Source organism: Pinus tabuliformis, chromosome 9 (assembly GCF_031772625.1).
Source record: "Pinus tabuliformis cultivar Carrire ecotype Pingquan chromosome 9, CPIR1, whole genome shotgun sequence".
Taxonomy (NCBI): Eukaryota; Viridiplantae; Streptophyta; class Pinopsida; order Pinales; family Pinaceae; genus Pinus; species Pinus tabuliformis.
The window spans coordinates 1,237,834,040-1,237,856,825 of record NC_142307.1 but is presented as its reverse complement, the minus strand read 5'-3'; the positions used below and the strand labels follow the sequence as shown (position 1 = coordinate 1,237,856,825).

The 22,786-nt window shown below is 37.6% G+C and overlaps 2 protein-coding genes across 2 annotated transcripts; both read right to left on the bottom strand.

Moving 5' to 3' along the window:
- Positions 1-3,828: 3,828 nt before the first annotated feature.
- On the bottom strand, positions 3,829-5,384 carry LOC149153032 (uncharacterized). Its single transcript, XM_089441130.1, has 4 exons — positions 5,150-5,384; positions 4,870-4,994; positions 4,536-4,740; positions 3,829-4,450 (listed from the first exon to the last, which is right to left on the bottom strand). The coding sequence occupies exons 1-4, from the start codon at positions 5,244-5,246 to the stop codon at positions 4,287-4,289; spliced, it is 591 nt and encodes a 196-aa protein (XP_089297256.1). The 5' UTR covers positions 5,247-5,384; the 3' UTR covers positions 3,829-4,286.
- A 5,220-nt stretch (positions 5,385-10,604) lies between these two features.
- Positions 10,605-20,397, bottom strand: LOC149153031 (uncharacterized). The gene is made up of 3 exons (XM_089443667.1): positions 20,304-20,397; positions 11,112-11,458; positions 10,605-10,757 (listed from the first exon to the last, which is right to left on the bottom strand). The coding sequence occupies exons 1-3, from the start codon at positions 20,395-20,397 to the stop codon at positions 10,605-10,607; spliced, it is 594 nt and encodes a 197-aa protein (XP_089299793.1).
- Between the last annotated feature and the right edge of the window lie 2,389 nt (positions 20,398-22,786).

The following is a 22,786-nucleotide window of genomic DNA, read 5'->3' as shown; positions in this document are numbered from 1 at the left end:
CAGTTGGGTAGCAATCCAGCAACTGATTCACCAGCTCCAGATCAGTTCTCGTGTCCAAGAATGAGCAGTAGGTCCTGGGTTTGAGCACCTCTAAGGAATTTCTCCGGTTTCTGAATATGCGGTTATGGGCGGTAGCGTCGCAGGGCCTGTAGCTCAGTGGCAGAGTGCTTGACAAGAGATCAATCAAAATACCTCAAAATATCTCGATGTCAAGAGGACACTGGTTCAAATCTGGTCGGGCCCTCCATTCACTACAAAAGATTGCAGGTGGCTACTATACAAACTTTAAAAAAAGGCCCAAACCTGATGAAATTGAAAACAGCAAAGTCGCTCTGGAATGTGTTTTCAATTTTTTGGAGTGCAGTCATCTCGAGTCGGCGTTGTCCATGTATTTTAGCAGATGAGAAGCCATTCAGCGAGTCCACATGCACAAGGTAACGATACTGATTGGAAAGACAGGTTCTGGAAAGAGTACTGAGTTGGTACAATATCTTGCAGACACGGGGTTTGCCAACAAAGGTTCCTTGGTATGCACACAACCTAGGAAAGTTGCCGCAATGTCTCTACAACAAAGAGTTGCGGGAGAATGCATATTCAAGTATTATACCCTTGGCTCTTCTGTGTTTTCTCTCGAATCCAACATTGAGAAACTTCATCACTTTATAAATGGCGGAATAACGAGACGGTAAGTGCCCGACTCGATGGCTTCATCAACGGCTCTGGCAAAAGGAACCTCTGGAAGATCCGGTAGCAGGAATCCAGCGTCTTTACCGACTATAGCAAAACATATGATATCAAAAATTCAGGCGGAGAAAAATGTCTTGTATATCCAACGAAGATTTCTTCTTGCGCGATTCTTCTAGCACTGGAATCAGTCTTTCCTGGAATAGTAATGACAGTTCTGACACGCAGGAAGGCCGCAGGAAGGCAAGGTGCTTAGTAGCGTCAAGTATGCATGGAATGTTACAGGTAATGAAGACCAGGCTAGCGCTATTCAAGGCAGCTTAGACATAGGTAATGAAGACCACGTCAGCGCTATTCAAGGCAGCTCACACATAGGTAATGAAGACCAGGCTGATATAAAACATTTGAATTTGCAAATCTAGCACGCCAATTTTACTATTTCAGGATTATGGGTAGAGGGGCATGACTGACATGCACACAAAAGGCCACAGGAAAACAAGTCGCTCTGATACCATGTTAAACACACATGGGTAGTAAGAATAATATGAAAGATAAATCATGCAACACAATTTTTATTGACAAATGATATACATTTATAGTACATTATGTGACTCTTGGGTTTCACATCCCAAGGTCTCTTGGACTACTTAGTCTATTCAGCTTCCACACTAACCCATTTAGGATTAGGTGTCCAACAGGCTGAAACAGGCTCCCAGATCTTGGTATGAGAAAATAGACTATTTCTTCTTACAACATGGTTATAAGAGAAGTAAAAATGATCCAAATTTGTATACTATATTTGATTCAAAGGGGCAGATTGTGTTGATTTCCTTATATGTTGATGATTTAATTGTTACTGGAAATTCTGATGAATTGGTTGAAGAAATTAAAGTGCAGATGTCACAAGTATTTGAAATGAAGGACCTTGGAGAACTGCCTTATCATTTGGGTCTTGAAATTTGGAGGGATATTGGCCAAAATTTTGTCACTCAAGGAAAGTATGTCAGGAATTGTTGAAAAAATTCAGAATGGATCAATGTAAATCTGCTTCAATACCTATACAAGATAATGTTAAATTTCAAAGTGATGATGGTTCAAAAGAGGTGGATGCTACACTGTACACACAACTGGTTGGAAGTTTGATTTATTTGACTACACCAAGCCCCTTGGAAAGATCAAATTTGAATTGGTTAGGGAGATGTTAGGTGTTCAAGTGAATCCTTTCTCCATTAAGGGGGAGAGTTGAAATTAATGGAGAAATTTTTTTTCACAGTTGTGTGTGTGTGTGTCTTACTTTAGACTTAGTTCCTATTTTCTAAGAGATAGTTTTGATCTCCCTAAATTGAATGTAATCTTATTTATTTCTGATTTTATGATCAATGGATGAGAGCAGTACTGCTTGGGCAGCGTCCAACTGTAGCTCATCTCACCTGTGACCCGCAAGTTTCATTTGCAAGTTTCATTCTAATTTGTCTTTCGATTTTTTATCTCAATTTTCTATGATGGATCTTAGTCTACTATATCAGTTTTTTTTCTTTCATATTCACCAATCCTAAGAAGGGATCAACATCTTCTAACAAAAATATTCCCTTGATTCAGTTCAATGCTTTAGCATGGCTAATTGTAAGATTGCACCTCTTTTTCAATCCAGTATTACTCTTGCCACGAGTTGCACCTTACAGTAGGTGAATCCTACATTGTATTGCCAACTAGTTGCTAGACTACTCTATTTCATACACACCTAACCTCACATTGCTTATGCAGTAGAGCTAATTTATAGATTCCCCCAGGACCCTCATCAGAGACATTGGAATGCAATAAAGCATATTCTAAGATTTATTCAAGGAACTTCCAATTTTGGCATTTAGTATATTGTTGGTTTTGTTTAGCTTGTGGATTTCATAGATTTTGTTTGGGTTGGATCAATGGATGATCAAAATTCCACCTTAAGAAAAAATCAATGATTGCATTATCTACAACAGAAGTTGACTATACAGCTGCAATTCTCACAAGTCAAAAAGCTCTTTAGCTGCAATAGTTATTAATTGAGTTTGGCATTCAGCTGGAACAACCAATTTTCTTTGGTATAAGAATCAAAGTGCAATACATATTTCCAAAAATCTTGTGGAACATCAAAGAACCAAACACATTGAGATCCATATGCACTTCATTCGCCAACTTATTCAAGATAGCATTCTTAGCTTGGAGTATGTACTTATTGAAGAACAAATATTAGATATTTTCACAAATTCCTTGGCATCGCCAATGTTTCTTGAACGACGGAAAATGCTTGGAGTGAAGGAAGTTGTCCTTGGGGGTTCATCTTGAGTCCTCCTTCATTCACCTCCGCTTTTTACTCTTTCTTTCTTTCCTTTTTTATGTACTCTCTTTTCGGGGGGTTTCCTATGGGTTTTTCTTTTTCTCTCTGCTTACGAGAGGTTGTACATGAGTACCTAAGAAGACCTTCTTGCCATAACCCATTTTGTGTTTTTTTCCTATATTTTTTTCCCATTTTTGGCTTATGGGGGGTGTTAGAGTTCCAATAAAGAAGTCTTAGAACTTGTAAGCTTATGTAGCATCCTTATTCATTGCATTCTAAGTCTTATCTTCTAACCATCTCAAGAAATTTCCATTGCTCCCATAAATTAAATTGATGTACAACATATTTCGTTGAAGCAATGAAGTATTTTTATGTATTCTTCAAATTATTTTATCAAATTATTTAATCTTTTTGTAGGAAGCTTTTAGATGTTGCAATATAATTGATAAATGTAATGTTAATTATTACAATTTAATACTCATCCAAATTTCTAGTCAAGGAAGTCCACCAAAAAATAAATCATAAAAATACTCCCTTCACTAAAATATTTCTATTTAAATTTAATAAATATACTACAAATAGTTACAAGTTTGGTTAGAAAATTATAATTTGCCTATCACACATATGCTCATATTTTAAAAACCCCATTTTCTGGATAGCTTAATCTGCTATACATCATAAGCCATAGATTATTACAAATTTCATTAACAATCCTAAATTTACTTTTCAAAAATTCATTGTATGAAAAATCAACTAACATTAGGACTAACATTCATTTACGGGTAACAGCATGTCATCTCCTGGAAGAGTCTCTGAAAAATAGATTGACCACAAGAAATTAACAATTCTATTGGGAATATGCTACGCCTCCCTGTTTTGATCCTTGAACAATATCCCACACAAAACTCTGAATTGGCGTATTAATACAAAACCGAATCGAACAGCCAAATATTCGATTTTTTCGGTCAATTTGACCGAATTACAGAACTTCGAATTGGCGTTGGCGTATTAATCCAAGAGTCGAATCGAACCACCGAATATTCTTTTTCTTTTCCGTCAATTCGACCGACTTTGGAAACAATGTTTAATTCTATTTTTCTCTTTGCAATTACTTTATAATAACGGGTTCATTACTTTATAATAATAACGGGTTCTGGAATTTTGGTATTTAGAATTAATTTACAAATAATACCAATCATATTTTATAATAACGGGTTCTAGAATTTTGGTATTTGGAATTAATTTACAAATAATACCAATCATATTCTACCCGGGAGTGCAATTACAGCAACTTCCGACTCAGTTTTGCGGTTGCCCTTTCATCCAGGGATCCAAACGATTTGGAATGGATGCCTGACTTTGATTTTGACAAACTTGACTCCGTTTTCTTGATCAGATTGCGAGATTTGCTTTCCTCAGATTGGCACATACTCGATAGAGATATTCCTGCCAAAACCATGCCTCAAATCCATTAGGGAAATACTTAAAATGAATTGTTGAGATCAGAAGAAAGGGAATCTGAGGGACCCACCTTCTCCTGCAGCGAGATTGACATATAGATTGACGATGTTGGGGCAATTGCTGCGGCACTTGGAAGAACAAAACTTGGTACTAAATTGCGGTTCATGTAGAGAATCGGTGGACAAGCCCACAGCCATCCGTTCCAGGCCGCACGCACTTATGCACTCCTCGCTTTCGATCCATCCCACCAGTTTCTCCACCATCACAACCGATGACTAATGATGTATAACCAATTATTGTTAGTCTTTCTCAACATTATGATCCACACTAATGAAGTATCTATTAACAGTGCTAGTTCTGTTATGAGGTTTTTATGAGTGAAGACGTTAATAATTAAAAGATACCTGGCATTGATATTGCAAGGTGCCGTCATTCATTACATCCTTCTCGAGCACACATCTATTACCAGACGATGAGACAGAGAAGGCGCAGAGTTCCACGGGAAGCTCCTCGCACTTGATATTGGCGCCTGAACACATACAGCACATCACCCAACATATTAACTAAGTAACGCATGCATGAACTTTATGATTAATCCAATGACTATTTCAAACAGCGAGTAAATGGTATAACAAAGAGTAACGGATCAAGAACAAGAGATAAATAGATGAAATTAGAACGCACTCTGTACTCCATGCACGGTAATCGCCATTAATATGATGAGGAGGGAAATTATACAGGAGGATGAGCGTGCAGCATGAATGGGGTCGGTGGCGGCCATCTCTACTCAGAAACAATACACTGGTTCTGAACTTTGTTGACAGAAACCAACCCAATCAGCTGAGCTCTTTAACGTCAGCGAGGTTGTAGGTGTGGTTGAGAATGAGAATGAAGTTGTGTATTTATTATACCGTGAGGCCATTGCACACCCCTATGCCCCCACAAGGAAGGACTGAAGGTGTGTTCAAAGTTGGCAACGAGGAAAGAGTATTTATGGCGTATGGAACATGGATGCCCTTTTCCTCCACAAATCACGGCTAATTTTATTAAATTGGGTGTGGTTCTTATGGCTGCGACAGGCTCAACGACTTTATGAGCCTACAAGTTTGGAGTTCCATGACTTTCTTGCATCACACGTTCCCATTTTTCATCCACGAGTCCCTCCACTTCCATGACTTTCTTGCATGACACGTTCCCATTTCTCATCCACGAGTCCCCTTCTTTACTCTTAAAATCAAACTGGGTGAGATATATTCTTCACGATCCTCTTTTTACTCTTAAAGTCGAAGTTGGTGATAATATATTCATTTATTTTCGCATGTACTATGGTCAAATTAGAAGATGGCAAACCATCCCTTGATTGCAAAGTGTAACATAAATATGGTTCACATATAAATTTCAGAATGTGAGTTCCTGATCTATCCTGATCTATCAACATTAAGAGGGATTAAATCTCTTGAGGTGCAAACCTTCTTTTTGAGTGCAAAATTTGAGAAAATGTTTGCACTTTGATCGTTCTAGGTGCTTGATAGATCCGGAGTTAAGGTGGATCTAGGCTGGTTTCAAGTGCGGTCATACAAAATTTGTTGAAAATATAATTATTTTGATCATTTTAAATATGCTAAATATGTCTAATATAAATTTGGTCAATTCAACTTTAACTTTGCTTAGTTACCTTAGTTTTTTTAGATGAGATAGAGTGTTAGTAAATGAAAAGTGATGAAATAAAAAGTGCAAAGTGCAAAGTGACAATGTAACAATGTTGAATGATAGAAAATGTGAATAATAAGAATATAATGATTTACAAACAATCTTCATTGCAATCAATCTGAAACTATTTTCTTCTATTATTCTTATTGTCACACCTATTAGTTATTTTCTATTACCTCGTTTGAATGCGAAGTGATTAGCAACGTTCAATGATGGAAAATGGGAATAATAAGAATGTAGCCAATTACAAATAGTTTACAGTTTTAAGAAGAAGACATTTCGGGTAATTGAACATTCATTTCAGGTAAGTGAACCATTTTATGTAGGATGAAAATTCAAGTATTGTATTTATGGTTGAATTAATGTACCAAAGAAGTCAACTCACATCAATTTACACCATGGATAGTGTTTATGTGCACACATTAAGAGAGAGTATGTATGTTTTGGGGGTGAGATAGAGATACAGATGAAAGGGGAGGGAGGCCAAAAGATAGAGGCAAGTCAATTCACGTAAATTCACACCATGAATAATGTTTATGTGCACACACTGAGAGAAAGTTTGTATGCTTTAGGGGTTAGATACAGATATAGATGGAGGAGGGGGGAGAGGGAAGAAGAGAGGCAAATACAAGGAGGGAGGAAGAGATATAGATATGGAGAGAGAAGTGTTAGAGAGAGAGAGAGAGAGGGAGTGGAAAAGGGAGGGGGGGAGAGAGACATAGATAGATATGGAGAGAGATTGTGTATGTTTGGGGGTGAGATAGAGAGATAAAGAAGGAGAGACAATGGGAGATAGAGATATATATGGAGCATCAAAGATGTGCTTACATTGAACTCAATGCACAATATTAATCTAATTACTTTGAAATTAATGTGCATCATACATCTCGTTGCATCAAATTAGAAATCAACATTTGCATTGAAATCAATGCATCTAGTGAAAACAATAAAATAAGATTAGAAATCAACATCTACACTAAAATCAATGCATCTAGTGCAAACAATCAAATAGGATTAGAAATCAACATCTACACTAAATTCAATGCATCTAGTGCAAGCAATCAAATAGGATAAGAAATCAATATTTACATTGAATCCAATGCATCGAGTGCAAGCAATCAAATAGGAGTAGAAATCAACATCTACACTAAAATCAATGCATCTAGTGAAAGCAATCAAATCAATATCTACACTAAAACCAATACATCCAGTGCAAGCAATCAAATAGGAGTAGAAATCAACATCTACACAAAAATCAATGCATCTAGTATAAGGTATTAAATATGATTATAAATCATCTACACTAAAATCAATGCACCTAGTGCAAATGATAAAATAAAATTAGAAATCAATATCTACATTGAAACTAATGCATCTAGTGTAAGCAATCAAATATGAGTAGAAATCAACATCTACACTGAAGTCGATGCAAATTTTGTGTCTATCTCTCTCCCTCTCTCCTTCTCTCTCTCCCCCTCCCTCTCTCCCCTATCTCTATCTCCTCACCTCTCCCTCCCTTTCTCTATCTTTCTCTTCTTCCCTCTCCCCCTTGCCATCTATATCTATACCTCCCTCCATCTCTCTATATTTGTCTCTCTATCTCAACCCCTAAACACATCTCTCTCTCTCTTTCCCCCTCCATCTATATATCTATCTCCCTCTGTCTCTCCTTCTTTATCTCTCTATATCAACCCGCATACACTCTCTCTCTCTCTCTCGATATATATATATATATATATATATATATATATATATATATATATATATATATATATATATATATATATATATCTCGAAACAATTAAGCATAAATTAAAAAAAAAAAAAATTACTTAACCTCCCTAATTCATCTAACCTACGTGTCACCTTAACCCACTCCAGGCGATGTGAAATGACTCCAACTTGGCATGATTAAAGGTTCAAATGCCACACAGGCTTCCTACGCGGCAACCTAAATTAGGCCATGTACAGGCGTGCCACCTGCCCACACCTTGGTAGAGGTGATGGCTCCTCTACTCGGCGATTAATGCGATGGTAAGTGTTGGTACACAGCATCCAGAATTGACAGAGATATTTATGCTGAAATGAATTGTTGTTATGGTTTTTCATTTTCTTCCGCACTGTGTGAAGTGCAGACACAGTTTTTTTAATGCGCAGGGTAAGGAAGGGTTTCCTCTTTCCAAGTGGAATTTTGTTGATTTCTAGTGGAAACTTTCATATAGAAATAGGTAAGTGAATCACTCTGGTTTCTAGTTTGGAACGCAAATGCCTTATTATTCATGGCTTAACTCAACGATGGTGCAGGTAAGATCTACAGATTGGGATCCTAACCCAAGAGCCAAATAGTAATGAGCTTCCATCGCCGAGGTTAGGCTCTTTCTGGTTCAAACACCCTCATGGTTTATGTCTCATCTCTGACCTGTGATTAATGGTTAATGCTATTTGTGTTCCGGGCATGCGGAATTCTAACAACGGCACCCTTCTACTCAGGTAATAAATTCCTTGCCTATTCTTTTTTTGTTTAAGCATTCATTGTCGCTATTTAGCTCAAGGAATAGTCATAACTGGCTATTTGAATGGTTGCACATGTATGGTTTGACTCGATTTCTGGTTGTAGAGTCTTTCAAGGGGCACAACCTGAACCAAACCTATCTTCTTTCCACAAGTTGGTTACCTTACCTTTGTTGCTTGTCTACATGTCTGAGATGCATGCTCGATTCCAAAAGGAGGTGGGAGAGTTTGCTAGCCTTTGGCACATTCAAACCCTCACCACAACCGAAGTTCTGCAAAGGTTCTTAGAAAATGACGTTTACATATATGATGCAACCTGTTGCAATGATGTTTAAGGAGTAATTCTGAACTATTCAACTGTTGTTAGTATGGATATGACATTCACTGTCTGTTCTAGTTCTATGAACCCTTTTTGTGTCTGTAATAAGTACTGAAAGCCTCGGTCCTTAGTTAGTGGCTGTAATTGACATTTTTAATGAATTTTATATGAATATATAAAAATATTTAGAGATAGAACAGATGTTGAAGTTTAGGATAGACAAATACTTCAGATTATAGATCTATATTATTTCAGTTCTTGAATTTTCTCTAGGATTCATGCTTCTCTTACATTTAGCTTGATAACTGTTGAGCTTTTGCAATTACTTCCATGAATGGTCTCGTGAAAATACGATATTGCTAGAGTCAATGGTATTAGTATGGCATGAATATTGAAAACACGGACGTGTACTCAGATTTTGGTGTAAATGTTTATAAGTTTGTTATTTGGTTTCGCTCCTGATAACTGTGAAAGTCCTTCCACATAGAGTTGTGGATTTTCTTATTTGGTATGCATGGTAAATTAGTTAATTCCCTTGTTGTAAAGTAATATTCACGTACAGACAATATGATTTGGTTTCCATTTTAGTAATTTACAGATTGACAAGCCATAAATAAGAGTCGAAACTCTATTGTCAGGATAGCAGTAAAATGTATTACTTTTTATACAGTCGATATAAATGAGTTCATGATTATATAGTAAAGTAAACTCCTTCCTTGCATAGCAGATATTAAATAAATTCAAGTTCCTACAGTAAAATAATTTTCTTCTTTACATAGCGGATATTAAATAAATTCAAGATTCTACAGAACTGTTAGGTTAGAATAAATGAACTGTATAACTAGCAGAATATTATTATGCATCTATTTCCTTTTCTAGAATGTCAATGAGTTTGGTAATCAAATACTTTCCTTAATTGTTCAGTTCCAAGATAAGACAGGAACTAAGGTCATTACTCCTAATGCATACCAATTTATTTGTCGAAATAATTAAAGTTTTCCCTTGATTACTTATCTGCTTGAGTTGTTTATTTCATGCAAATCAATAGTCCCTCTGGAAGGTCTCACCACCCAGCCATGGACCTGCAAATTACGTCCATGGTCCCCCACCGAGCACTTCCTGCTCCTATCGGTTGGAATAAATACAGTCGGGTATCTTGGGCGTCAGGACTTCTGTCCAGCCTCAAGTCCCATACCCATTCGACTGTTTGCCATCAATATTGAAAAATCTTCCCACTAGTATCACAACCTAGCTCAAGGAAAAAAATTCCTGCAGCCCCCTTGCTGCCCTTTCCTTTTCCCTTTTGGAGAAAAGTAGTGGCAACTGTTTCCAACTACTTCAAGAGTTGTTATAACTGTTTTCTTTCTTTATTTTTTTATTCTTTTAACAATCTGTCCAAAGTCTTTAAATAATAGATAATAATATCTGTTCTGGCTATTTTTAGGCCCAACAGTTTAAATAGTAACAAAAACATAAATGCAATTTTAAACTAGGTGAAAATAACTTGTGATATCTCGTTGTATGTTACAGCTCCCTCCCCTCGAGAGGAACACCGTCCCTGGTGTTCTTCCTCTATGTAAACAGCGTAGGATAAGCTTTTCACATGACCTCTTCTTCCTCCCAGGTAGCCTCGTCCGGGCCAAAGTGCTTCCATTGCACTTTAACTTGGATGATGGCTCGCCTCCGCAAGGTGGTTTCTCTCCGATCGAGGATACGAAGAGGCTCTACCAGGAATTCTCCCTCGGGTTCTACCTGCACATTCATATTATATTGTCAGAATGTTTCAAAAACAATAATCCTTTACTCATATTACATTTCTATCATCATTACCTGAATACTTTCCCAGTTAATAATATGTCGAGGGTTGTAAATATATTTTTTTAACAAGGACACATGAAAGACGTTGTGTACTTGGATGTGGCCTGGTAGTGCTAATTTATATGCCACAGGTCCAATCCGTTCCAAAATTTGGAAAGGCCCACAGTATCGGGGTGCCAATTTTGCACAACCTTTCCACTATAAGGTGCTCTTCCGAGGTTTCATTTTTAGATACACATGATCACCCAGCTGAAATTCTTTATGCCTTCTCTTCCTATCTGCATACACCTTTTTCCTATCTTGTGCCGCTTTTAAATTCTGACGAACCTTCTTAACAGTAGCTTCCATTTCTGCTAGCATGTTAGGACCCAATGCTAATTTGTTTTCTGGACTATTCCAATCCGTGGGTACCTGACACTTGCATCCGTAAAGTACCTCGAAGGGGCTCATACCCAAAGATTCGTGATGCCCATTATTGTAGGTGAATTCTACCAAGTGGAGGTAGTCCTCCCATTTTTGTGGTTGCTGCATTACAAACATGCGCAACATATCCTCCAGAACTTGATTTACTCGTTCTATTTGACCATCTGTCTGCGGATGGTAAGCTGTACTGAAATGAATTTGGGTCCCCAGTCCTGTAAAAAGAGTTTTCTAGAAAGCGGATGTAAATTTTACATCCCTATCAGAGGTCACCACTCGAGGTATCCCATGCAATCAGAAGATCTCTCTCATAAATATGTCTGCAATCTCCATTGTTTTGTAGGTGGATTTTACAGGAATGAAATGAGCAGTTTTACTTAGCTTGTCCATAAAAACCATGACTCAGTCATGTTGTTTTTTGGTACAAAGTAGCCCTGTAATAAAATCTAGAGTTATGGTCTCCCACTTCCATTCCGGAATGGGTAGTGGTTGCAATAGACTCGCAGGATGTTGATGTTCTTCTTTCACTAACTAGCACTCTAAGCATTTAGATAAATATTCCACCACATCTTTTCTTAAGCTGAGCCAGAAATAATCTCTATTGATAGAAGAATACAATTTTTGGTATCCCGGGTGGGCAGCGTAAGGTTTCATGTGAAACTCATCAAGTAATTTGATTAGGAATATAAATTCGATTTCTAAATGTTAATATTTTATCATAATTATTTTCATACTCACCTTGCTGCCCTCTTTCCTGGGCTTCTGAGGCTTGCTGCCATAAGAATGCAAATTCTGGATCTTTGAGGGAAGCATCCCAGATAACTTCCAGTAGGTTAGATTGTGCACGACTGAAATGCACCTCATAGATACAATGTATTTTCCTGCTTAGAGCATTCGCTACTCAGTTTTCTTTTCCTTTGATGTGTTTCAAGTCAAAATCAAATTCACTCATAAATGCAGTCCATCTGGCCTGGCAAGCATTTAAGTTAGATTGATTAAATAAATTTGTCAAACTGCTATGGTTAGTTAATAGCAAAAATTTCTTCCCCAGGAGATAGTGTCACCACATCTTTAGTGCATGTACTATTGTGGTCAACTCTAAATCATAGGCAGAGTAATGATATTCGTAATCCTTTAGCTTTCAAGACTCATATGCAATGACTTTTCCTTCCTGAGTTAGTACTCCACCAACACCCTCTTTACTTGCATCGGTACATACTATAAAGGATTTTTCCGGATCTACTACCTTTAGGATTGGAGCAGTCGTGAGTAATTGTTTTAGCTACTCAAAGCTTTGTTGGCATTCTGATTTCCATAGGAAAGCCCATCCCTTTTTCTGAAGTGAAGTCATTGGGAAGGCAATTTTCGAAAAGTCCTTGATAAATCGATGGTAGTACCCCGCCAAGACTAAGAAGGATCTTATGTCAGCCATGTTTTTTGGTGTAGTCCATTCCATAATAGTTTAGATCTTCTCTAGATCCACCACTATTTCTTCTACTGATATAACATGGCCCAAGTACTAAATTTGATCTTTGTAAAAATCACATTTGTTGAAATTTGCATACAGCTGGTTTTCTCACAAAATCTGCAGCATCGTTCTCAAATGCCCTTCATGTTTCTCTCGGTTTTTCAAATATATTAGTATATTGTTAGATGATCCAAAAATAATTTATTATCATAGGTTATAAAATTGAAATAAAATAATTATTAATTTAAGAAATTAAATTAATAATTATTATTCTAGAATGATTAATTAATGGAGACAATTAGAAATTAGTATATTGTTGTAACAAGATATGGCTCTCCAAATGTGTCGTATCTTAGGCTCTATTTTAGGAGATTAGTTAGCTAGTTGGTTTGAATAGCATTTAATGTAAATGGACACTTGTTATTTAATAAGTGATCCATAATTAGAGGTAGTTAGGACATGGAACTTATAAATAGCTCATTGCAAGAGTGTTTGGTTGTTCGGGTGTAAGCTCTTGCAAATCAATTATGTAATTATTTTTTCTGATTAATAAAATTACGTGTCTGAGGACACTTCTGCCATTATTGTGGTATCAGAGCTTCAGTAATGTTGCAGTGGATGTGAAGGGAAGATTCCAACTCAACAAAGTCCTGGAAAACTCCATTCAGTTGGTCAGCAGATAATTGTTTAAGAGTCGATCTTGTGAAGATATGTTGTGATAGACTAGAAGTGGCTGAGCACGAATTGTGAGTTCGTGATCTACCTAATTCAGTGCGCATATGTTTGGAACCTGTGGGGAGCGTATCTTGAGGCGCTGGAATTATGATGAGTGCAGATTGCGGAGACAGTTTTGAGACCCAGAAATCTGCAGCATCTGGTTAGCTCGAAATGTTTCTGGAAGTCGTATTGCTGCTTCTTTTCGCAAGTGCACGGTGCTTCAGTGTATACTCTATCTACATCTTTTCCCATCGCTTGCACGTCGTATGGTTTTACTTGGGTTAATATTGAAGCAAGCAGCCAGCAATCCGTGTGAAAGAGAAAGTTGCTGATGGCTTTGGGCATGAGTGGCGCTAAAGGATTATGGAGGAACTGTGACTGAGATTGCATTATTGTGAAGCTCGAGGGTACGCGGCAAAGCTGCTTAAAAAGCAGGATCAGAGCAAAGCCAAACTTTTCCGGTGAAATCCCAGGTGATGGAAGTTGTTGTTATCATCCAGATCAAAAAAAAATGGCGAATTATATTGGAGCAATGCATCTGTTCAAATCCGGCAATGGAGAACTGCAAGATAAACATTTGGTAAGATCGTTTAAATCTGGGTGAGCATGTTCCTAAATATTCCACTTATTGGTTTTTTTTTTCAATGAAATCGCGTGTTCGTTGGTTCCAAATTTGAAGATCTCTTTTCAGATCATCAATTGTGTTTTCCTATCTGGAAGAGTCTGTTCTCGGATGATTTATAATGTGCTGAACATTGTCAGCGTTGTGGAGAAGAACCTTTGTTTGACAGATTGACTGTTCTCGGATGATTTATAATGTGCTGATGGCCCTTCCGTGTCAATAATAATCTTATTGCTTCAATCTAAGCGTATGTTACAAACTGCAATAATTGAGTTGTGAAGATTCTTTTATTGTTGATCTCGCACACGGAAAATGGGTGCCGGTTGGACATCAAGTGGGTATATACTAACGATGGCGCTATGCCTATAAAAGTTCTGGCGAAAAATTTGTGTAAAGTTTGTAAGTCTGTCCGGCCAGACCTAATTCTCTTCCATGATGACGGTCGCATGAGGGTTTACTTCAATCTCAGTAACACGATTATGCCCGGCATTTTTGGTGGACGCTATTTAACTCTTAACGTGGCAGTATCTTCCGTCAAAGTTCGAAACCCAAACTTTTCATGCACATAGTTTATGAAATCGTATGTGGATTGCAGATTCCCTTGGGCATACACTAAATTTAGTAGTTGCCTCTAGTCAGCTGTGCCAGATATAGAGAATCTGCAGTTCAATTGAATTCATGTGATGATGTGAAAATAAAATGAACATGAATATGCTGAAGCTGAATTAAATTTGTAATATTGTATTGTGCAGAAATATGGTGATTTTTTAATTTATGGTTGATGGAGCAATAAGGTGATTGTAATTTTTTGGAGCAATAAGGAGTTTTTTTTTGTAATTTTTTGAAGGAGATAAATGTAACTCAAAGTAATTTTACTTTGAGGGGGGGTAAATTTTTTTACCAGATTGTGCAAAAGCACCATTGTAAAAAGTCAAATTTTGAAAGTTGCCCTGTAAAAATTTGAGAAATTGACTAGAGCCAAGTGCAAAGCTCAGTCAATTTTCTCCTGTTTTGACGACTATTCGAGGGTCAAGGCCAAGCCCCGATAGATCATGTTTTTTGCGTGGTGTGTTGTGTTGACTATCTTGTCCTTTCTGTTCTGATTCTTGGTGCGACGCTTCAACGCTAAAATGTCTAAGTTGATTAATTTGTTTTCTGATTCCGACAAACTAGAAGGCACCAAATCTTATAAAACATGGCATCGTCTCATCGAAAGCACACTCATTTACAATGAATTATGGCAGGGAATATGTGATATAATAGTCAAGGTAGAGGACAATCTCAAGATAGAGGTCAAAGTAGAGGCAGAGGACAATCTTCAGGAAGAGGAAGAGACTTAAGTCAAATTGTGTGTCGAAGATGTAACAAAGTTGGCCATTATGCTGAAGATTGTCGAACTTCACTTAATAAAATTCCCAAGTTTCAGCAGCATTCAACACAATTTGCAAATGATCAAGATGAAGATAACTCAGAATATGTTTTTACTTCCTCACCAGCATCACAACTTTCATCCCATCTTAGAAGTGACTATGAAGATGCCTGGATCTTGGATTCCGGGGCAACTCAGCACATGACTTGTCGACGTGATTTTTTCTGGAATTTTCAAGAATGCCAACTTAATTCCATTTTTCTTGCTGATGATACAAAACATACTCCTTATGGAAAAGGAGTAGTAAAAGTTTTTCTCCCTGACATTGGAGAAAAAAGGATTTCCAATGTATGGTATGTACCCAGTTTCAAGAAAAATTTGCTCTCTTTAGTCGCGATTCGACAAGCAGGACATCAGGTGATTATGGAAGATGGTTTAGTGAAGATTAATTCAGTGAAACAGAACTTGAAAACAGTCATGACAGGTTATGAAGATGGAAAACTGTTACGGATGAAAGGGACAGTTATTCCAAGGCATTCTGATTTTGCAGGGGCAGTGACTACAGGTATTTCACCTATGAGACTATGGCATGTAAGATATGGACATTTGAATTTTGACAGTCTTTCTCAATTGCAGAAACAAGGAATGGTTAAAGGACTTCCCACATTCAAAAGGGAAAATGCAAAATGTGAAGCTTGCATTTATGGCAAACAAAATCGAGAAAGTTTTTCAACAAGTTCATGGCGTGCAAACAGGCGGCTACAACTAGTTCACAGTGATGTTTGTGGTCCACTACAAACTTCATTTGGTGGTTGCAAATATTTCTTACTATTCATTGATGATTTCAGCAGAATGGCTTGGGTTTACTTCTTGAAGAACAAGTCAGAAGCATTTGATAAGTTTAAACTTTTTCGCCAACTTGTTGAAAATGAAGTCAAAGAAAAGATAGGTACTCTCAGGACGGATAATGGGGGAGAATTCACTTCAAATGAATTCAAAACTTATTGCAGTGAAAATGGCATAAGACGACATCTCACTAATGTTTACACTCCACAGCAAAATGGAGTAGTCGAAAGAATGAATCGCACTTTGTTAGGCATGGCGAGATCCATGTTAACTTTCAAAAGGTTAAGTCCAACATATTGGGCAGAAGCAATCCATACAGCTGTCTACTTAAGAAACAGATCTCCAACTGCTTCTTTAGACGGAATCACATCTTATGAAGCTTGGTTTGGTTTCAAACCTCGAGTTAAACATCTTAGAGTTTTTGGGTCAGTGTGTTATGCCCTAGTTCCGAAAGAAAAACGAACTAAGCTTGACTCAAGAAGTTTAAAATGCACAATGATTGGCTATTCTGATGAGAAGAAAGGGTATCGTCTTTTGACCAATGGAAAATTCATTGTGAGCAGGGATGTCATTTTTGATGAAACAGAGAGTAAGAGTGCTGAAGAAATTGAAAATCTTCTTCACAAGTTAGAAACCAAAGGAAGTAAAAGAAATGGAAAAATGCAAAGTCAACCAACTTCACCAAATTGGTATGAACTTGATTTTTCTTCCTCTGAAGATGAGTCATCCAGTCCATCTACATCAACAACATCAACTGGGTCTTCTAGCAGTTCATCCGCATCTCCAAGCAGCAGTAGTTCTTCTGACAGTGATTCTCCACATTCTTCACCTGAACGACAAACATCAGTTTATATTAATCCTCTTTACAATGATGGGGACTTTATAGAAGCACAAACAAGTGAGCACCAACTTCCGAAATGGGCAGTTCAACTTTTGAAAGATGTCAAGCCTGATGAACAGAATAAAACTGGCACCAGAAGGGCACATAGAAGTGAAGGCAATTTTGCCTTGATAGCAAATGATTTTACTGAACCTTCCACATACAAAGAGGCAGTAAAACATAAAGAATGGAAATAGGCTATGGTTGAAGAATATCAAGCAGTAATTGATAACAACACTTGGAAACTTGTTGATTGTCCAGCAAATGTTAAACCCATAGGCTGTAACTGGGTTTACAGAATTAAGTATAATCAGAAGGGTGAACTTGAAAAGTATAAAGCACGACTTGTCGCAAAGGGTTTTGCGCAGCAGGAAGGCATTGATTATGAAGAAACTTTTGCTCCAACAGCTAAATGGAACACCATCCGATTAACACTTGCATTGGCCGCTCAAAAAGGATGGAAAGTTCATCAAATGGATGTGAAAAGTGATTTTCTCAACGGGGATTTACAGGAGGAAGTGTATATGACCCAACCACCAGGTTTTGAAGTTGAAGGACAAGAACATAAAGTCTGCAAATTGATCAAGGCATTATATGGATTAAAACAAGCTCCCCGAGCTTGGTATGCTAAGATGGATGAATACCTTAAGAAAGTTGGTTTTCAAAGAAGTGAATCTGATGATACTTTGTATGTGCGACAATAGGGCAAATATCTGGTAATTCTTGTTATGTATGTAGATGATTTGATCATCACTGGCAATCATGATGATCATATTACACAGGTAAAAAAGGAGTTACATGCAGGTTTTAAGATGACAGATTTGGGATTACTTCACTACTATCTTGGAGTTGAAGTCTTCCAATGTCCACATCATATTTTCATTTCTCAGAGTAAGTATGCCACAGAGGTTCTTTAGCGATTTGGCATGCAAGATTGCAAGCCCGTTCTCACCCCCATGGAGCAAAACTTGAAACTTTCAAAATTTGAAGGGGGGGAAAAGGTGGACAGTACAACTTATAGACAGTTGATTGGCAGCTTGATTTATTTGACAAATACTCGTCCTGATCTATCTTATGCAGTTAGTATTCTTCACGTTTTATGCAGGAACCACGAGACAGCCACTGGAATGCAGCCAAAAGAGTTCTTCGATATATCCAAGGAACAAAAGATTTTGGTCTTCTTTACACAAAGACTAAAAATTTTGTACTTGGTGGATATTCTGATGCCGACTTTGCTGGGAGTATTGATGATCGAGCATCAACATCAGGTTATTTAATGAACATGGGATTAGCAGCAGTATCTTGGAGTTGTAAGAAACAAGCTACAGTGGCCACTTCTTCAGCAGAAGCAGAGTACATTTCAGCATGGGAAGCAGCATGTGAAATTGTTTGGTTGCACCGAATTTTGCAGGACTTGGGCATTTCTCAGGCAGAAGCTACATCATTGTTCATTGACAGCCAGTCAGCCATCAAACTTGCCAAGAACCCAGTTTTTCATTCAAAGACAAAGCATGTGGACACCAAGTATCATCATATCAGATCCCTCATTGCCAAAGATGTCCTCAAGCCAGTTTATTGTCCTTCCGAAGATCAGATCTCCGACATTTTCACGAAACCGCTTGGCAGAATAAAATTTACTAAGTTCAGGGATGAACTTGGTATCTGTTGTAATGTATCTTTGGATCATAGGGGGGAATGTTAGATGATCCAAAAATAATTTATTATCATAGGTTATAAAATTGAAATAAAATAATTATTAATTTAAGAAATTGAATTAATAATTATTATTCTAGAATGATTAATTAATGGAGACAATTAGAAATTAGTATATTGTTGTAACAAGATATGGCTCTCCAAATGTGTCGTATCTTAGGCTCTATTTTAGGAGATTAGTTAGCTAGTTGGTTTGAGTAGCATTTAATGTAAATGGACACTTGTTATTTAATAAGTGATCCATAATTAGAGGTAGTTAGGACATGGAGCTTATAAATAGCTCATTGCAAGAGTGTTTGGTTGTTCGGGTGTAAGCTCTTGCAAATCAATTATGTAATTATTTTTTCTGATTAATAAAATTACGTGTCTGAGGACACTTCTGCCATTATATATCATCGATGAAAATCAACACAAATTTATCCAAGAAAGTTTGGAAAATATTGTGCATTAGGCTCATGAATGTCGCTACTACATTGGTAAGGCCAAAAGGCAGTACCATGAACTCGTAATGTCCATAGCGAGTTTAGAATGCATTTTTACAGATGTCTGCATCCTTTATTCTGATTTGATGGTACTCAGACCTTAAGTCGATTTTCGAGAACACACTAGCCCCCTGAACTTGGTCAAATAAGTCATCGATGTGAGGTAGAGGGTATTTGTTCTTTATGGTCAGCTTATCCTGCTGGAAAAAGTCGATGCATAACCGTAAGGTTCTGTCCTTCTTACGTAAAAATAGAATTGGGGCCCCCTAAGGAGACACACTTTAGCGTACGTATCCTTTATCCAACAGCTGTTGTAGGTGCATCTTTAGTTCGGTCAATTCCGGGACACTCATACGATAAGGGGTTGTTGAAACAGGGGCTACCCTGGGCATTAGTTCAATTGTGAAGTCAATGTCTCATCTGGGCAGTAATCCTAGAATAGATTCAAGGAACACATCTAGGAAATCCTGTATTACAGGAATATTCTCCAAAGAGGTCATTTTGTTTTTACCATTGTTGTTCCCTACCTGAACAACATAAATCTGGTACCCTTTTCTTATACACTTTCCGAGTTGATTAGTTGTAACAGGGCACAACTTGATATTCTTCTTAATTCCTTGAATTTCCTTCCACTGTCCTGACTCGATAACACAACTTACAGACTTTTCTTTGCAATCTACTAAGGACCAATGACCTTCCATCCAGTCCATCCCTATTAATACATCATATGAGCCTAGGGGAAGAATATTCAAGTTGACCTGGATAAGTTGTCTTGAAATTATAATAGGGTTGTTTATGTTTTGGCTACCACCTTCCTTTTGGTACCAATATCTAGTTGAACTAGCCATGACTATTTGTATTTACTACTTTGAAATTGATATTTTTCTACCACCTTAGGACTAGTATAACTCAGGCTAGCACTTGGATCAAACAAAATAGAAACAGATTGACCAGCAATCATACCTTCCTGTTCGATCATGGTGGTTTGATATTCAACTTGATGATCGTCCAATGCTGCATTGATCTTGGGCATTCTCCTTGCAATATCCCCTACCATAGATGCTTCTTGCATGTTGGAAAGTTGCTTAGTCCGAGTTCTCTGCGGGCAGTTTTTGTAATAATGTGCCTCTCTACATCCCCAACACTGTAGTGGTAGTTTCACTGGCTATTCAATAATAGTCCTACTAATTCCTTCAGGCAGTCTATTTTTAGTGAATGTTTGAGACCTGGATGGGTTTCTTGGAAAATTTCCAAAGGTCCTTTGCTGATTGTTTCTGCCATGCATGGTTTTTGGATGTCTACTTGGTAGCAAGTTCCTCATTTTCTTGGCAGCAACTCCTTTGGAACCTTCATTTTTCTACTTCATCTATTGATAACAGATGCGAGCCTTATGGACTGCATTGTCCATGGTTCTGGGGTAATCAAATTCTAATTTCTCCTTCATGAAGTTGGGAAAACTGCTAATAAACCGTTGAATCTTATATTTTTCTTCATACATATATGGAACATAATGCAGCAGAGAAGTAAAGAATGCTACGTATTCATCCATGGTCAAGGCTCCTAGTCTCAATTCATGGAATTCTTTCGCTTTCTCATCATACTAACGTTCTGTTAAATATTTGTCTTTAAAGTGTCTTTGGAATTCCTACCATGTCACTTGCTCCTCATCAATCTTCCTTATGGTCTTAATCTCCTCCCACTAGAGGGTGGATTTTCCTCATAATTGGTATACTGCCAATCTCACTTTAAGTTTTTCAGTGTACTCATAATTTTGGAAGTATTTACCCATGCCTATTAGCCAGGCTTCTACCGCTTCTTCTGACTCTCCTTCGAAAAGTGAGGGTCTGATTTCTTTTAGCTCACCCTGTAGTTCTATCTTTGGTCTTTTTGGCTTTTTTTGGTTGAAAATGTTATCTGAACATCCTTCATATTCTTCTTTATGACCCTCCATAGATTCTACCTAATTTTCTTCATTATGAGTGGTTGGGGTCTTTTCCCTATTTTTTGTACTAGGATCTAGTCCTCTTTGATTCTGTCGATCTGAAAAAGTTTTAAGAATCTTTTCCCTCTCCTGTCGTAGACATTCATTGTTTGATCTAAGGTTCATAATTTCTGCTCGAAGCTGCTCCACTGTCTCAAGCAAGGTGTAATTTGTCTGTCTCGATTCTTCTCCCAATTACACCAATAATTCTGGATTAGCCTCCGCATAATGTACCTCCGGCTAGCTCGATGATCTAGGACTCCTATGCATTGTACTCTTAATGCTAATTCACCTTCTCTATGTTTACAATTAGTCAAAACTCAGTTTATTTTTCTATTTATATACATATATATCGAAACATCACAACTTAATTGATTGTTTAAACAACCCAGAAGCCTCAGTGTACGAATCTGGGCTCTGATACCATTTGTAACACCCCAAACAATTAAACATAATAATAATTTATTTATTTTTTACTTAACCTACCTAATTCATCTAACCTACTTGTCACCTTAACCCACTCCAAGAGATGTGAAATGACTCCAACTTGGCGCGGTTAAAGGTTTTGAATGTCACACAGGTTTCCTGCACAACAACTTGAATTAGGCCATGTACATGCATGCCACCTGCCCGCACCTCGGTAGAGGTGATGGCTCCTCTGCTTGGCAATTAATGCGATGGTAAGTGTTGGTACGCAGCATCTGGACTTGACATAGATATTTACCCTAAAATGAATTGTTGTTATGGTTTTTCTCTTTCTTCTGCACTGTGTGAGGTGGAGACACAATTTTGTTAGTGCACAGGGTAAGGAAGGGTTTCCTCTTTCCAAGTGGGGTTCTCCTGATTTCCGGTGGCAGCGTTCATATAGAAACAGGTAAGCGAATCACTTTGGTTTTTCATTCGGAACACAAATGCCTTATTATTCATGGCTTAACTCAACACTAGTGCAGGTATGGTCTACAGATTAGGATCCTAACTCGAGAGCCGAACAGTAATGAGCTTCCATCACTGAGGTTAGGCTCTTTCTAGTTCGAATAAACTCATCGTTTATGTCTCGTCTCTGACCTGTGATTAATGGTTAATTCTATTTGTATTCTAGGCATACAGAGTTATAGCAGTGGCGCCCTTCTGCTCAGGTAATAAATTCCTTGCCTGTTCTTTTGTTGTTTAAGCATTCACTGTCGCTATTTAGCTCAAGCTATGGTTCTAACTAGCTGTTTAAATGGTTGCACAGGTATGCTTTAACCCTGTTGCTAGTTGTAGAGTCTTTCAAGGAGCATAACTTGAAGCAAACCTATCTACTTTCCATAGGTTGGTTACCTTACCTTTGTTTCTCGCCTGCTTATTTGAGAGGTGTGCTTGATTCCAAAAGGAGGTGGGAGAGTTTGTTGGCCTTTGGCACAGTCAAACCCTCACCACAACCGAATTTCCGCAAAGGTTCTTAGAAAATGAAGCTTAGATATAT

Bases quoted from the DNA above. Each gene is read 5' to 3' on its own strand.
- LOC149153031 (XM_089443667.1), bottom strand. From the start codon at position 20,397: ATGGTAGGGGATATTGCAAGGAGAATGCCCAAGATCAATGCAGCATTG. The intron at 11,459-20,303 runs GTATGATTGCTG...CTCTTTTTACAG, and splicing joins CACCATGATCGAACAGGAAG to GACTGGGGACCCAAATTCAT. The intron at 10,758-11,111 runs GTGTATGCAGAT...ATGAATGTGCAG, and splicing joins CGGCACAAGATAGGAAAAAG to GTAGAACCCGAGGGAGAATT.
- LOC149153032 (XM_089441130.1), bottom strand. From the start codon at position 5,246: ATGGCCGCCACCGACCCCATTCATGCTGCACGCTCATCCTCCTGTATA. The intron at 4,741-4,869 runs GTATCTTTTAAT...ATACATCATTAG, and splicing joins CCTTGCAATATCAATGCCAG to TCATCGGTTGTGATGGTGGA. The intron at 4,451-4,535 runs GTGGGTCCCTCA...TGGTTTTGGCAG, and splicing joins CAATCTCGCTGCAGGAGAAG to GAATATCTCTATCGAGTATG.